Source organism: Bison bison, unplaced genomic scaffold (genome assembly GCF_000754665.1).
Source record: "Bison bison bison isolate TAMUID 2011002044 unplaced genomic scaffold, Bison_UMD1.0 scf7180017864317, whole genome shotgun sequence".
Lineage (NCBI taxonomy): Eukaryota > Metazoa > Chordata > Mammalia > Artiodactyla > Bovidae > Bison > Bison bison.
Window position 1 is genome coordinate 9,499,714 of NW_011494889.1, and position 13,819 is coordinate 9,513,532.

A 13,819-nucleotide genomic window follows, 5' to 3' on the forward strand; every position below is an offset into this window, starting at 1 on the left:
ACTATGGTGTTGGAGAAGACTCTTGAGAGTCCCTTGGACTGCAAGGAGATCCAACCAGTCCATTCTGAAGGAGATCAGCCCTGGGATTTCTTTGGAAGGAATGATGCTAAAGCTGAAACTCCAGTACTTTGACCACCTCATGCAAAGAGTTGACTCATTGGAAAAGACTGTGATGCTGGGAGGGATTGGGGGCAAGAGGAGAAGGGGACGACAGAGGATGAGATGGCTGGATGGCATCACTGACTCGATGGACTTGAGTCTAAGTAAACTCCGGGAGTTGGTGATGGACAGGGAAGCCTGGCGTGCTGCGATTCATGGGGTGGCAAAGAGTCGGACACGACTGAGCAACTGAACTGAACTGAATGTTCATTCTTTTCCTAGCTGATTTACACTCCTGTTTTTGACTTCTTGTAACTTAAAATACTTACATATAAAGTGATTATGAGTCATGTGAGATTCAATGATAGAGAGAGGAGATAAAACCATTTTGGTTAATATTTATTAAAATATATTCACATCAAAATAAGGAAGAAATATTTATAACTATTAGAGGCCTCATTCCAGAGCTGGTCACAAGGCCACCTGCTAGTATTTACAACCACTATCATCTATATTCATTTCGTATTTCTTTTGCCCTCAGCAAGCACCTCAGTTGTTAGATTCTTGCCTGGTGGGATGACTCCAGCCTTTTGTGAAGTCTGGGACATTGACTGTCTAAACTGGGTTGTTGTAGTTTTCCATTTATCTTTTAGTTTTTTAATTGGTGTTTAGTTGACTTACAATGTTGTATTAATTTTTGCTGTACAGAAAAGTGATTCAGTTATATTTATATATAGATTCAGTTATATATATATTCTTAAAATTTTTTTTCCATCATTGTTTATCCATTTTGTTTAGGATACCAAATACAGTTCTCTGTGCTGTACAGTAGGATCTTATTGTTTATCCCTTTTCCATTGGTCTTAATCAGAGGATATGGGAGTACTAAGAGGCACCCCAAAGGGTCTCCTGCAGTATCCCTTCTCACCCCCACTGTGTAGCAGCAACCCATTTTCCCCTTACTAGTCCAGTCAATCACCCCAGCCAGTACTTTGCCTATTGATTCAGTGCCCAAAGATGCCAGATGGCAGCTTCAAGTTCCAATTTAATGCAGTCTTTGCTGTTTCTCAAAGTGACACAGTGAAAGCATTTTTCCCTTTGTAATGAAGATCTCTACACCAGCAGATGCTAAAGCTGCAGAGATGGGAAGCAAAAGTTTGTTGGATTGTTAACCCTGAGAAGACTGACGTTCGTATGTATCCCTTGATTCCTGAACTTCGGAATCCAGGGTATGGGAGAAACTAACGTTGATTTAGAGCATTCAAGCATTCACCACAAGCCGGTGGACACTGCCCCAGTCCTGCCCGGTGTCACCACCTACCTGGCAATACAACTGAATCTTCAAAAAGCCATCAGTCAATCATCTGTCAAAGGGGTTGCTTCAAGATGATGGGGAATAAGGACGGACCAGTGAATTCCAAGAGCAAGAACCCACGGCTGTATTTCATTTGCTGTGAATTCCACGATGGCGGATGAGGCGTTCTGGAAGCCCACAGATGGCAGTTTTGGCAGAAGCTTTGTAGGCAGTGAAATCTACATCCAGAATAAGTGGCAGTTCCAGTAGGAGCTGCCTCTTCCATCATGAAAGTGGTTCAGGGTAATCAACCTGATGCCAGGTGGCTGGCTGAGCCCTTGTAACAATGGTGTTACGTTAGGGGCTCGGTGCCGCCTCTGCTGCTGGCAGATTGGGCACTCAGCGGTAGGTGTAGCCAGGTCAGTCTTGATGGACACACGCTCCTGGTACTGAGCCATACATAGCCCCCATCATAGCCAGGGCCACTTCGTTCACGAGCTCACAGGAATTGCTGGGGTGGGGGGTGCTGTCTGATGTCTACCAAATGGGTCATCCCAACCACTCGATTATGAAGCCCTTCCTCTACCCTGTGATGAGCATGCCATGGAAGTGAAATATCTTCCTGCTCTGCCATTCAGAGGGCTCTATCCTCAGACCTCTTCTTCAGACCTTTCCATTTTTTCATTGTGCTCCTTCCAGTTCCACTCTCCAACCAAACCATGATTTGGTGCAGACCCTTCCTTCCAGCCACTTCTCCCTGCAGGCAAAATGAACCAAGTTCCCCAAGTTCTGCCCACAAGGAGGACTCCCCTTCACCACCATCTGGGCTGTCCCGGAGAGGAACTTCAGTGCAAAGCCGTTCACGTTCAGGTGATGCACGGCAATCACGCAGAACCATCTGAAAACCAACCTGAGACTCTTCTTCCTGAGTCCACTCGCAGAAAATCCCCATGAAACCATGGGCACAGCTTGAGAGAGGATATAATATAGCAGCAACAGAGGCCTTAGGCAAGTCTGGGAATTGGTTATAGGATATCAGGGCAAGAGACTAACCTCCTCAGGTGGCGATAGAAGGGCTTCCAGGGGCAAAAAAGCTTTGCAGTCCCAGCTTCATTGGACTCTGCCACACATATGACAAATTCTAATGCTCAAACTTGCATTCCTTTCCCCAACATACCCTAACTTCTAACAAAAAAGACCCTGTGTGGTTGGGAATTCAACTTGTCCACTTCAATGTCTCAAGGGCTCATAAGACTCAGTAACTAGTTATACTCATAGTGAAATTTTTTCCCAGCAGAAGCGACAGGAGACCGCCATTCACTGGTGGAGTCTAGAGGGACCCAGTACAAGACTCTCAGTTCTTCCTGGTCCACACAGGAGTAGACACACAGGAGTTGCTCTCTCCCCAACAGCAAACCAACTCATGGGGGAAAGTGTGGAGCACCGCCCAAGAAGTCTGTTTTAGCATCAGGTCAGAAGGGGCTGGTCGCCGTAGGCGTAACCCATTGTAACTCTTTCCCCACACTCAGCAGGATAAGACTCTGTGTTGGGTTTTCAAAATCTTAGCCCCACAACTACCAGAAGTGGTATTTGTTTCAAGGCTATGATTGAAGCCTTTGTAGATCATAAGCCATGAATTACACTTAAAAGTCCCGAACTCAGCATTTAAAAAATGTTACAATTTTTTGACCTGACCAGTATACTTTTGGGGAATTTTTGTAATAAAATGATAAGGATGTGTGTAAAAATGTAACTATCAGGAAATATCACCAGAGCACCGTTTATAAAAGCAACAAACTAGAAACTGCTTATGGGAAACAACTGAGTATTTAGTAGGTAAATTATGGTACAGCTATAAAATTGGATGCTCAGCACACATTAAAATGTTACAGGAGAACAATTTATTGACACGAAAAGGTGTTCAGGACATACTGATGTGTGAACAAAATGGACCATGACATAACACAGCAATGATTGCGTTTTTGTAAAAAAATATGTATGTATATATAGCAAAAAAAGGGTTGTAGGGAGAACACTTAACTGGTAATAGTGCTTTTCCCTGGGAAAGGAGCATACAGATATTTATTTGGTTCTTTGTTTGCATCTCCAGTTTTCTCTGTAAGTCACACAATTTGCTTTTATAATAAGAAAACATTAAGCTATTTCAATTCTTCATTTTGATTAAAACAAATCCATTTTTTAAAAAAAGTCTTTCCAAGCAGAAATGATTTGCAAGTTGCTACAGAGGCAATGATTCTGTTCTCTGCCAAAGCTGACGGGAACTTGCACAATCAGCCCAAGTCGGCCACTCCCCGGGAGTCAGACTCGAGGGGAGAAGGGTGGTTCCTACAGCACCAGACTGCTCCCAGGGGCTCCCGTGCCCTGAGGCCAAGCAGTTCACCTGCAGCCAGCCCAGGCCATCCTATTCTTGCTGAGTCACCAGCCTCATCATTTTCAGGGCCATGTCCGGTTGGTCGGAAGGAACCTGGAAGCAAGGAGGATCTGCGTTAGCGCTCCCGGCTCTCTGCCTGGGCCTGGGGTCAGGACTGGCTCCGAGACCCTGCTCCTGGGAAGGGGACCAGTTTTGTGATAACACCCTTGGAGGACAGCCGTGCCTGGGTGCCATCCTCAAGAGAGCACCCCTTCTGTGAAATGACCCCTGTGCTAGAAACACGCTTTCCCGAGCTCCCATGATGCTGGGCTGCAGGGGTCCAGAGGACTCAACATTCAGGAAGGAAACGTGCCTCCTTTTCCGTAACTTCCAGAGCCACTGCTGCTAACATGCACTCCCTGCCTTGCACCCTGCACTGCGCTCAGCCTTACAGATGACTGAGCTCTAATATCACTCCCTCAAAACGTCAGGGAGGACTTCCCTGGTAGTCCAGTGGTTAAAAATCCTCCTGCCAAAGCAGGGAACATGGCTTCGATTCCTGGTCTGGGAAGATGCCACATGCTGCAGGGCAACTCAGCCCTTGTAGCCCAGGCTACTGAGCTGGCGCTCTGGAGCCCACGACCTGCAAGGACTGAAGCCTGTGTGCCTAGAGCCCCTGCTCTGCCATGAGAGAATCCACTGTTTTTCTCTTGTGAACCGCAACTAGAGAAAAACCTAGCGCAGTCAAAAAATCAGATAAATAAATAAAACAGTATAGCCGTTAAAAGAAAAATTTTAAAAAAAGCAAAAAATGTTAGGGAAAGACAATTCCTTCCTCTCTCCTATTCAGGACAAACTGTCCAGAGGAAAGCAACATTCAACTCATTTAACCTGAAGAGCAGAGGGTAGAGACCCCAGCATTAAATCTCTCAGCAGACTAACTACTCCAGTGAAGCAAACACACCGATCCCCAGGCACCTATGAGACCAGCGCGTGTGGCTCCCTCCACCCCCAGAGCCGTGAATCTGGGACAGACGCTGACTCTCACCATGTGTCCAGCTCTGAGAATCCAGTAGAAAGCCAGGTTCTTGTAGGACTTGACAAAGGCAGATGTTTCTGAAGATCTGGGGTCACTGTGCAGGGGCTTCCACTTCAGCTGCCTGAATTTGGGCAATTCTTTCCATTTCAGTTTTCGCATCCAGTTCTCCTGACCTGGCAAGAGGGACAAAGCATGGCCCAGCATGAAGAGCTGAGAAGAGCAGAAACCGAAATCTGGGTCCTATAACTTGGCACAGAATTTGAAAGTGGGGAGGCACACAAAATGCACTTGGGATCCTTCTAAAATGCAAATTCCAATGGAGTACATCGGGCGGGACCTGAGACTCTGCATTTGTAGCACTGGGTGCCCCAGCCACAGCCAGGCTGCCCAGGACAAACCTAACAGCTGTGCTTTTTGCCCATGACCCTCCCATGGCTCCCCCGCTCCAAAGGAAGGAGCCTTGGGACCTCTGGGGGCAGGCAGGGCTGCCAGGAGGACAGAGAAGCCCCAGGTAGGCAGACGGTGGATCACGTGGGGAGTACATGGAAGAAATGCAGAACCATTTCAAAATGTCCTCAGTGATCTTGGCTCACAAGTCGCAGAAATATTCAGTGCTGCTCACACTCGCCAGATCACATGCCTCAGTCTGAGCCTCTCCCTGGCCCTCCTGAAACCAGGAGGTGGGCACAGGGTGGCAGGCAGCACGGCAGTGACCCCACAAAGACCACGTCCCCTGGGTCCTCAGCTGGATAGGGTCAGCAGCCTTCCCCTTGCAGTGTTACCTTCTCCTTGACACAAAAAGAGAGGCTTTCCCTTAGCTAACTGGTGTCTTTGTCCAATGGTCAAGGAAACATCTTCTTTCTAAATTCTGAGGTGGGGGTGCGAATTAACCTTTTCTTTAATTATACCTCTAAAGGTCAACTTTCAGAAAAACTCAACATTCAGAAAACTAAGATCATGGATGGTATCTGATCTCATCACTTCATAGCAAATAAATGGGGCAACAACGGAAACAGTGACAGACTTTATTTTCTTGGGCTCCAAAATCACTGCAGATGGTGACTGCAGCCATGAAATTAAAAAAGACGCTTGCTCTTTGGAAGAAAAGCTATGACTAACCTAGACAGCATATTAAAAAGCAGAGACATTACTTTGCTGTCTAAGGTCCATCTGGTTGAAGTTATGGTTTTTCCAGTAGTCATGTATGGATGTGAGAGCTGGACGATAAAGAAAGCTGAGCGCCAAAGAATTGACACTTTTGAACTGTGGTGTTGAAGAAGACTCTTGAGAGTCCCTTGGACTGCAAGGAGATCCAACCAGTCCATCCTAAAGGAAATCAGTCCTGAATATTCATTGGAAGGACTGATGCTAAAGCTGAAACTCCTATACTTTGGCCAACTGATGAGAAGAACTGACTCATTGGAAAAGACCCTGATGCTGGGAAAGATTGAAGGCGGGAGAAGGGGACGACAGAGGATGAGATGGTTGGATGGCATCACCGACTCAATGGATATGAGTTTGAGCAAGCTCTGGGAGTTGGTGATGGACAAGGAGGCCTGGCGTGCTGCAGTTCATGGGGTCGTGAAGAGTCAGATACGACTGAGCAACTGAACTGACTGACTGAAGACCTCAAAAGAAGGACAGGCCGGACTTCTCTGAGGGGGTCACCACCTCAGGCAGCCCTGCCCTCTTCAAAGAGCCAAGGTCAGAGGTGGATGCAGGTAATGGAAAATGGCCCTCCTCCTGCCACATCAATGTCACTTCCCTCCCCCGAGCAAGGGGCCAGCTCCATCCACAACACTGCCTCCTCTTTCCCCTCAGACCGGTTCCTACCCATGGTGTCCACGATGAGGTCGAGCTGTCCATTATACACGGTCACATTGACCCCGGCTTCCAGCAGCTCGTCCACAATGCTGATGACCGGCTTCATGAAGTCCCCTTCCATGTTCAGGAAGACGATGGGGGCCTGGCCTGTACAAGGGGAAGGAGAAAGAGAGAGCGGCTTGGAACCTGCCTGAACAAGAGGCACTCTTCAGTCCAGAGCCTCCAGGACCCCAAGAGTGACCGCCACACACCATGTGAGGAAGACTGAACACACCACTGCTTCCCCAACAGAACCCGCTGGCCCGGAAATCCGTGCCCCAGGCTGGCTGTGCAGAAGGCGAGCACTAACAGCACACACGCTCTGTTCACTCAGGTGCTTGTGACGAGAGCAGATGCTGTGTGTCATGAGGGTTGGAAACCAAGAGAAGGCCAGTGCCCAAGGAAACAGGACTGATCTCCTTTAGCATGGACTGGTTGGATCTCCTTACAGTCCAAGGGACTCTCAAGAGTCTTCTCCAACACCACGGCTTTGGGGTCAGCTGAGTTTTCCTCCTTTACTGAGTAACACCAAGGCTAAGGTTTCTGATTTTTGCTTTCCTCCAGGGCCAGGTTAAGTAGGGCTAACTGAAATCATCAACAAACCGGCCCTGAACATAGCTGGAGCTTGTCCCTGGTACAGCCACATGGATGACCAGCCCCGGGCAACAGGGGAGGCGGTCTGCACAGCATTCTTGTTGGATCCCTGACCATGTTGAAAAACAAGGGCAACAGCCACCACTGAATTTTATCTGCCAGTCACTGTGCTAAGTACGTCCTGTGTCAGCAACATCCCAGGGCCTCCTTCCTTCATCAACTCTGTGCAAGGAACATGAGGCTCAGAGAGGCTGAGAAACATGCCCTGGGCAACACAGTGAGTGGCGAGCTGGGATAGGAACACACAGCCGGCAGACTACAGACTGAGCTCAGGACACCGAGGGTGCCCAGAAAGGAGTCTCATTTCCAGACCCTACACAGGCACACCCAGAGCCAGGGGGAGTTTGTCCTTAGCAGTTTTCATCTGCAAAAGTCCCTGTAACGAGAGAAGCTGGGACCAGACGACACAGCCATGAGGGTAAGAGGAGGGGGCTGAGCTGACAAGGTGTGTTCTCGTGAGCCTGGCCTGCACCTGGCCTCCCGGGGATACTCACATCTGCTCTTCCTCAGCGCCACAGCCCCCCACAGCTGTCTGCATCCCTCACGGCTCTGAAACTGCATTCTTTTATTTGAGCGAACCTTCCCTTCATTTCTAAAGAACTCCAGGGGGTGACGGGGACTTGAAGACACCAGGTCTAGGACGAGTGCTCTGCTGACCTCTCTGAGGGTTGGGAGGCTGGCCCAGTCCCAGTCTCTCTGCAGCTGTCAAGGTTCCACCCCATGGAACATGGCTTTGGGGGCTCTTGGACATGAAAAAAACCCAACTCAGTTTGGAGGGTTCCCCCTCCAGGAGCATGGGAGTCCCGCTTGCTCATGGCTTCCCCGTAAGATTGAGCAGGAACTTACGCTAGATTATTTCTCCCTCATCCTGGTCCCTGAGGACCCCCATATTTCCCCCCTATGACCTTCAGACCAGAAGGCAACAGATGACAGACCTCATCATCCACATCAGGATACCTGCAGAGGCCGACCTGCTCAAACCCTGCCGAAAAATGATTTTTTTTTTTTTTCAATACACTCATAACCAACCGTGGCCTTGGGCATGGCTTTTTAAAATCTCAAGTTTTTATTACGGAAAAGTTCACACTGACATAAAAGTAACGAGGAGATGGTGATGATGATTCTCATGGACCCACTCCTGGCTTCAACAGTGATCAACTTACAACCCACCGCTTCATTTCTTTCCCCGCCCACTTCCCTCGCCAATCCTTTATTCTGAGCCAGTTTTGGCATGCCACTCACTGTCTCTGTATGTCTGCCCATCTATCAAATGTGAACGGTAATAATGGTCTACCTGCAACTGAACACACTTAGCACCACCACTAACACCCATTCTACAAATTAAGGCTTTGAATCGTCACCTCTTTCACCCCCGGCTCTACAAACAACACTTCATGAAGTCACACAAGTTACCTCCCCAGATGCAGTCTTCAGGAATAATTCTGAGCTTCTTCCTGATGGGACCATTCATGAGCTGACTTAAGGGATCCTGCTGGAGCTGTCTCACGTGGCGTTGGAAAAGATGAACTAAAACAAACTGGTACACGGTGAGTCAAAGGACTGGAAACAAGACCAAGAGGCCCTCCCTCTTTTCTAAGCTGCCAGGGATGCTGTGAGAGGGAGGCTTGCACCTGGAAGATGAAAAGTGGTCCCCTGATTCCCCCAGATGGGGGGGAAGTCAGGAACGTCTTCCAAGTGGAGAGGCTTTATTGGCTTTGACTGGTGCATTTTATGTCCTTTGGGGCCAGTAAGGTTCTCCAGCACGGCCTAAGGAAGTCAGCTGAGTGGAACCTAGAGGCCTCTGGCAGCTTCTGTATAAAGGGAGGCTATCAGGCATTCAGCACCCGCAGTGAAAACAACTCAATCCAGCCTTTAGGAGGCTTAACATTGTAATTCAACGTGTAGAAGCTGGTTTCCAAATTTCAAAAACACCGTGTTAAGTGCAAGACTACCTCATGCATGATCCCATCTATGTGAAATGTCCTGAAAAGGCAAATCTAGAGAGACAGAAAGCAGGTTAGTGGTTGCCTGAGGCTGGAAGTGGGAAAAGAAATTGACTGCAGACAGACATGTGGGATCTCTCTGGGGTGATGGAAATGTTCTAAAACAGGACTGTGGTGATGAAATGTTCTAAATGCACTAAAACCCACTGAATTACACAACATGGGTGAATGTTATGGTATGTAAACTATATGTCAATAAAACTTTTCAAAAAATTGGTAGACGCAGGGAAGCTGAGACATGGTCTCCCAACGTCAAGGTCCACTCACCAAGGTGTTTCTGGGTGAATTCTAGATTCGACACCACTCTGGACACAGACGAGCTCTTAGTTAAGATGTTATAAAAGTTCACCCCATCTGTGTTCTGAAATACACAAGAAATGAATTGTGTTATTTCTTTTCTTTGTTTATCCATTACCAGAGCTGCAAAACAGTAAGGTACCTGGCTCCCCATCTTGTCCAAGGACAGCTTTAATTTTGTACATTTGCTCAGACCAGAAAGAAATAAGTTCTGGAGGCCCAGAGACCAGCAGTGCCAACCCGGTCTCCTGGGGGTAGCTCATCCAAGGATGGCTCCAATGCCACAGGAGAAAACCAAGAGCCTGTGTGTTAATTTCCAGGAAGAATCTGCAGAGGGTCCTACACACTCAAGTCCTCAACCTGTGGATTCTTCCTCCTGGCTCACTGTGGCCAGAATACTGGCTGGCAAGGACCCAAACACTCACCTTGGCGGAACATATTCTTTCTTATAGAATCCATACTTTCAGCTGAGGGACAGGCAAGTCTTGCAGGCTGGGTGGCTTTCTGACCTTGTCGCTGCTCAGACTGGTCAGATATATTGTTTAGCTTGACATCATTTCCAGACTTGTGGGCAGTCTCTGGATAGACCCCAGCCCTGACAATACCAACCAAGGTCCCTTCACCCCCAGGGAAAAGCCAAGTAGGCTGGCCCAAACGTATCCCCTCTTACCTGTTCAATGACCATTTCTGCTTTCTCCCAGAGCCTGGTGGCCTCTTGGTAGAGTTCCTTGCTCAGGGCATCCAGGACTTCCTCTGCAACATTAGACACTTCTGCCAAACCCTGGTCATCTAGAAGAGACTGGAATGCAAACAAGAACACTCTGACTTGGCAAGAGACAGAACTCTGGCATCACTCAGGGTAGGGATGGGTAACAGAAAGAGTGGGCGGCAGAAGCAAGGGGACGTTCATAGAAAAGCACAGCATAACAAGCGCTGTGTTTACTGATGAGGGAAATGCCAGAAAATAGCAACCAAGTCTAGGTGATGGCTATATGGGTGTTCACCATGATCATTCAACCTTTCTGCATATCTGGAAATGTCTATAATAAAAATCTGGGGAGATTTTAAAATGTGCATGTCTAGTACCTGGAGCAATGGGATAACTGTGTTGATGTTTCTTTAAATTTGTCCCCAAGGCCAGCTGTTGCTTACGGTTTTCAACTTGATATGGATTATTAAATAGGTCCCTAAGGGGCAGTGTCAACCGCACAGACAAACTCAACTAGCTTGGTCCCTCCTGCAGACACAGCCAGAGGAAGTCAGCTGGGCTGTCAGGCTGAGAGTTTGGGCTCGTCTACTTACCACACTGTACAGGTACGGTCCCCAGGAGAGCACCGAATCTAAAGGACACCACGTAGGGACAGAGTGAGTTTTCTGTGATTGTCCTCCCCTCAAAATACCTAACCAGCTTTCCTCCCAAAGCAGAGAGAGACAGAAGCAAGAAACACAGTGGCTTTGGGTCTGAAGGCTCCTTAACCCACCAGGGCTCATGTCTTGGTGGCTGGGAGGTGGGGTGAGGGTGTGGAACCTTTCTGTTGAGTCAGGGCTAAAGGGCCACATTAATCTGGCCTGATACTGGCCCAGCCAGTGAGTCAGCGCCAGGGACGGCTCCACGGACAGGCCGTGCGTGTGCAGCGGCAGCGCTTATCTGCACGCTTCTCGACTGTGAGGGTATAAGGTATTTCCCCGCCCTCTGCTCCGCTCTGCTCTGCACCCTGCCCGCTCCTCCAATTTGAGGACACAAGTTTCCACCAAGGAGCTAATTAAGGACGAATACTGATTGCATCAAGTTTCTGGGGCTATACTGCCAATCAATTCATTTCAATTCCAAAAGTACACTGAGAATGTAAAGGCGTGAGAACTGGAGTAAAGCCAATAATGAGTTTTATGAGACAAATGTGAGTAAGACAACACCCAACTTCACAGAGAACAGTTGGGCTTGGTTTGGACAAGTTCACAGTTACCGTAACTAAGGCTAGTCCATTGATAGAAGTGCTAAGAAGGTAGCAAGCCCAACTTTTTTTTTTTTGCTTATGTGGTTTTCTTTTGTTTTCTGTAACTTTTCTTAAATTGAAGTACAGTTGACTTATATCAATGGAGAAGGAAATGGCAACCCACTCCAGTATTCTTGCCTGGAGAATTCCATGGACAGAGAAGCCCGGCGGTCTACAGTCCATGGGGTCACAAAGAGCTGGACACGACTGAGTGACTCACACACACTTTGACTTCCATCAAGGACCGTAACTTATAGAGCACATTTGAATACATGGCACTCATGCTCAGTAACTCAGTCATGTCTGACTCTTTGTGACCCCATGGACTGCAGCCCACCAGGCTCCTTTGTACATGGGATTTTCCAGGCAAGAATACTGGAGCAGGTTGCCACTTCCTACTCCAATCATTAGGGTAGGGTAACAAAATAGCTTCTCCAAAAGGAGAAAAGAGTAAATGAAAACACAGCCCTTATTTATTCAATGTCTCTCTTTTATATCCCTGATAGCCACCATACTGGATATGTTGAGCAACAGGAACATTTTTAACTTACAAGAGGGCATTAAGATGACGCAATGGCTAATGCACCACTCCTTTGCTACAAAGCCTTCAACAGTTCCCCCAAAGCCCAACCATCTCAAAGTCTGTTTCAAATAACCTCACTTCTGCAGGATGCTACCCTAGGTATTAACACAGAAATATGATTTGTTGGCTAAATACCTTTGGGGTTATGCAAAAGACAACACTTTTTTTTTTAACTGCAGGACTTATCAGAGCCTTTAATGTGCCTGTGAACCTTGAGGAGGTGCGGCCAGTATCTGGCACTTGCAAAACTTATTTGGCCATGGAGCCCTTTGCATAGCATTTCACTGGGCTGGTATTCTTCAGGACACACCCTGAGAAATGCAGACACACCAGGTCCTTCAGAAACTAGCTGTCATTCTCCTCTCCAGCTAAACCATCAAGCCTGGGCCTCGGTTTCTTATAAAGAATCAACTGCAGTCCTCCAAGGCATCCCATTTCCTGCTTTATCTAGACCAGGGATTGGCAAACCTTTTCTGTAAAGGGACAAACAGTAAATGTGTTTGGCTTTGCAGGTCAGCTGGTCTCTGTTGCAACTACTCAACTCTGTTATTGCAGGCTCCAAACAGATGACCTGTATTCTACAAATGAATGGGCACGCTAGTGTCCCAGCAAAAAGCTTATTTACTAAAGCAGGGTGGCAGGACAGACTTGACTTAGAAGCCGTAGTTTGAGCCTGGATGTGTACCTCTGAGGTCGCCTCTGCAGTGACGAAAACGTTCTGTATCTGTGTGATCCACAACACGTCCACAGCCACCTATGGCTACTGGATACTTTGAAATGATAGTAGTGCAGACAAAAGATTTGATTTTTATTGTATTTTATAATATAAATTTAAATAGTCATATGTGGCTCAGTTCAGTGTAGTCGCTCAGTCGTGTCTGACTCTGCGATCCCATGGACTGCAGCACACCAGGCCTCCCTGTCCATCACCAACTCCCAGAGCTTGCTCAAACTCATGTCCATCGAGTCAATGATGTCATCCAACCATCTCATCCTCGGTTGTCCTGTTCTCCTCATGCCTTGAATCATTCCCTGCATCAGGGTCTTTTCAAATGAGTCAGTTCTTCTCATCAAGTGGCCAAAGTATTGGAGGTTCAGCTTCAGCATCACTCCTTCCAATGAATATTCAGGACTGATTTCCTTTAGGATGGACTGGTTGGATCTCCTTGCAGTCCAAGGGACTCTCAAGAGTCTTCTCCAACACCACAGTTCAAAACATCAATTTTTCAGTGCTCAGCTTTCTTTATATAGTCCAACTCTCACATCCATACATGACTACTGGATAAACCACAGCTTTGACTAGATGGACCTTTGACGGCAAAGTAATGTCTCTGCTTTTTAATATGCTGTCTAGGTTGGTCATAGCTTTTCTTCTAAGGAGCAAGCGTCTTTTAATTTCATGGCTGCAGTCACCATCTGCAGTGATTTTGGAGGCCAAAAAAAATAGTTTCTCACTGTTTCCATTGTTTCTCTATCTATTTGCCATGAAGTGATGGGACCAGATGCCGTGATCTTAACTTTCTGAAAGTTGAGTTTTAAGTCAACTTTTTCACTCTCCTCTTTCACTTTCATCAAGAGGCTCTTTAGTTCTTCTTCAGTTTCTGCCATAAGGGTGGTGTCAT

General features: G+C 47.4%; 1 protein-coding gene across 1 annotated transcript in view; it reads right to left on the bottom strand.

The window, feature by feature from the left end:
* Nucleotides 1–3,271: 3,271 nt before the first annotated feature.
* SCPEP1 (serine carboxypeptidase 1) overlaps nt 3,272–13,819 on the bottom strand; it is a 34,574-nt gene continuing 24,026 nt past the window's right edge. The window contains exons 7-13 of the mRNA XM_010852923.1: nt 10,923–10,960; nt 10,291–10,419; nt 9,591–9,684; nt 8,734–8,847; nt 6,637–6,774; nt 4,813–4,976; nt 3,272–3,878 (exon numbers count right to left, since the gene is read on the bottom strand). Of these exons, the coding sequence (XP_010851225.1) occupies nt 3,816–3,878; nt 4,813–4,976; nt 6,637–6,774; nt 8,734–8,847; nt 9,591–9,684; nt 10,291–10,419; nt 10,923–10,960 (740 nt within the window). The 3' untranslated portion in view covers nt 3,272–3,815. The remainder of the gene's footprint in view (nt 3,879–4,812; nt 4,977–6,636; nt 6,775–8,733; nt 8,848–9,590; nt 9,685–10,290; nt 10,420–10,922; nt 10,961–13,819) is intronic.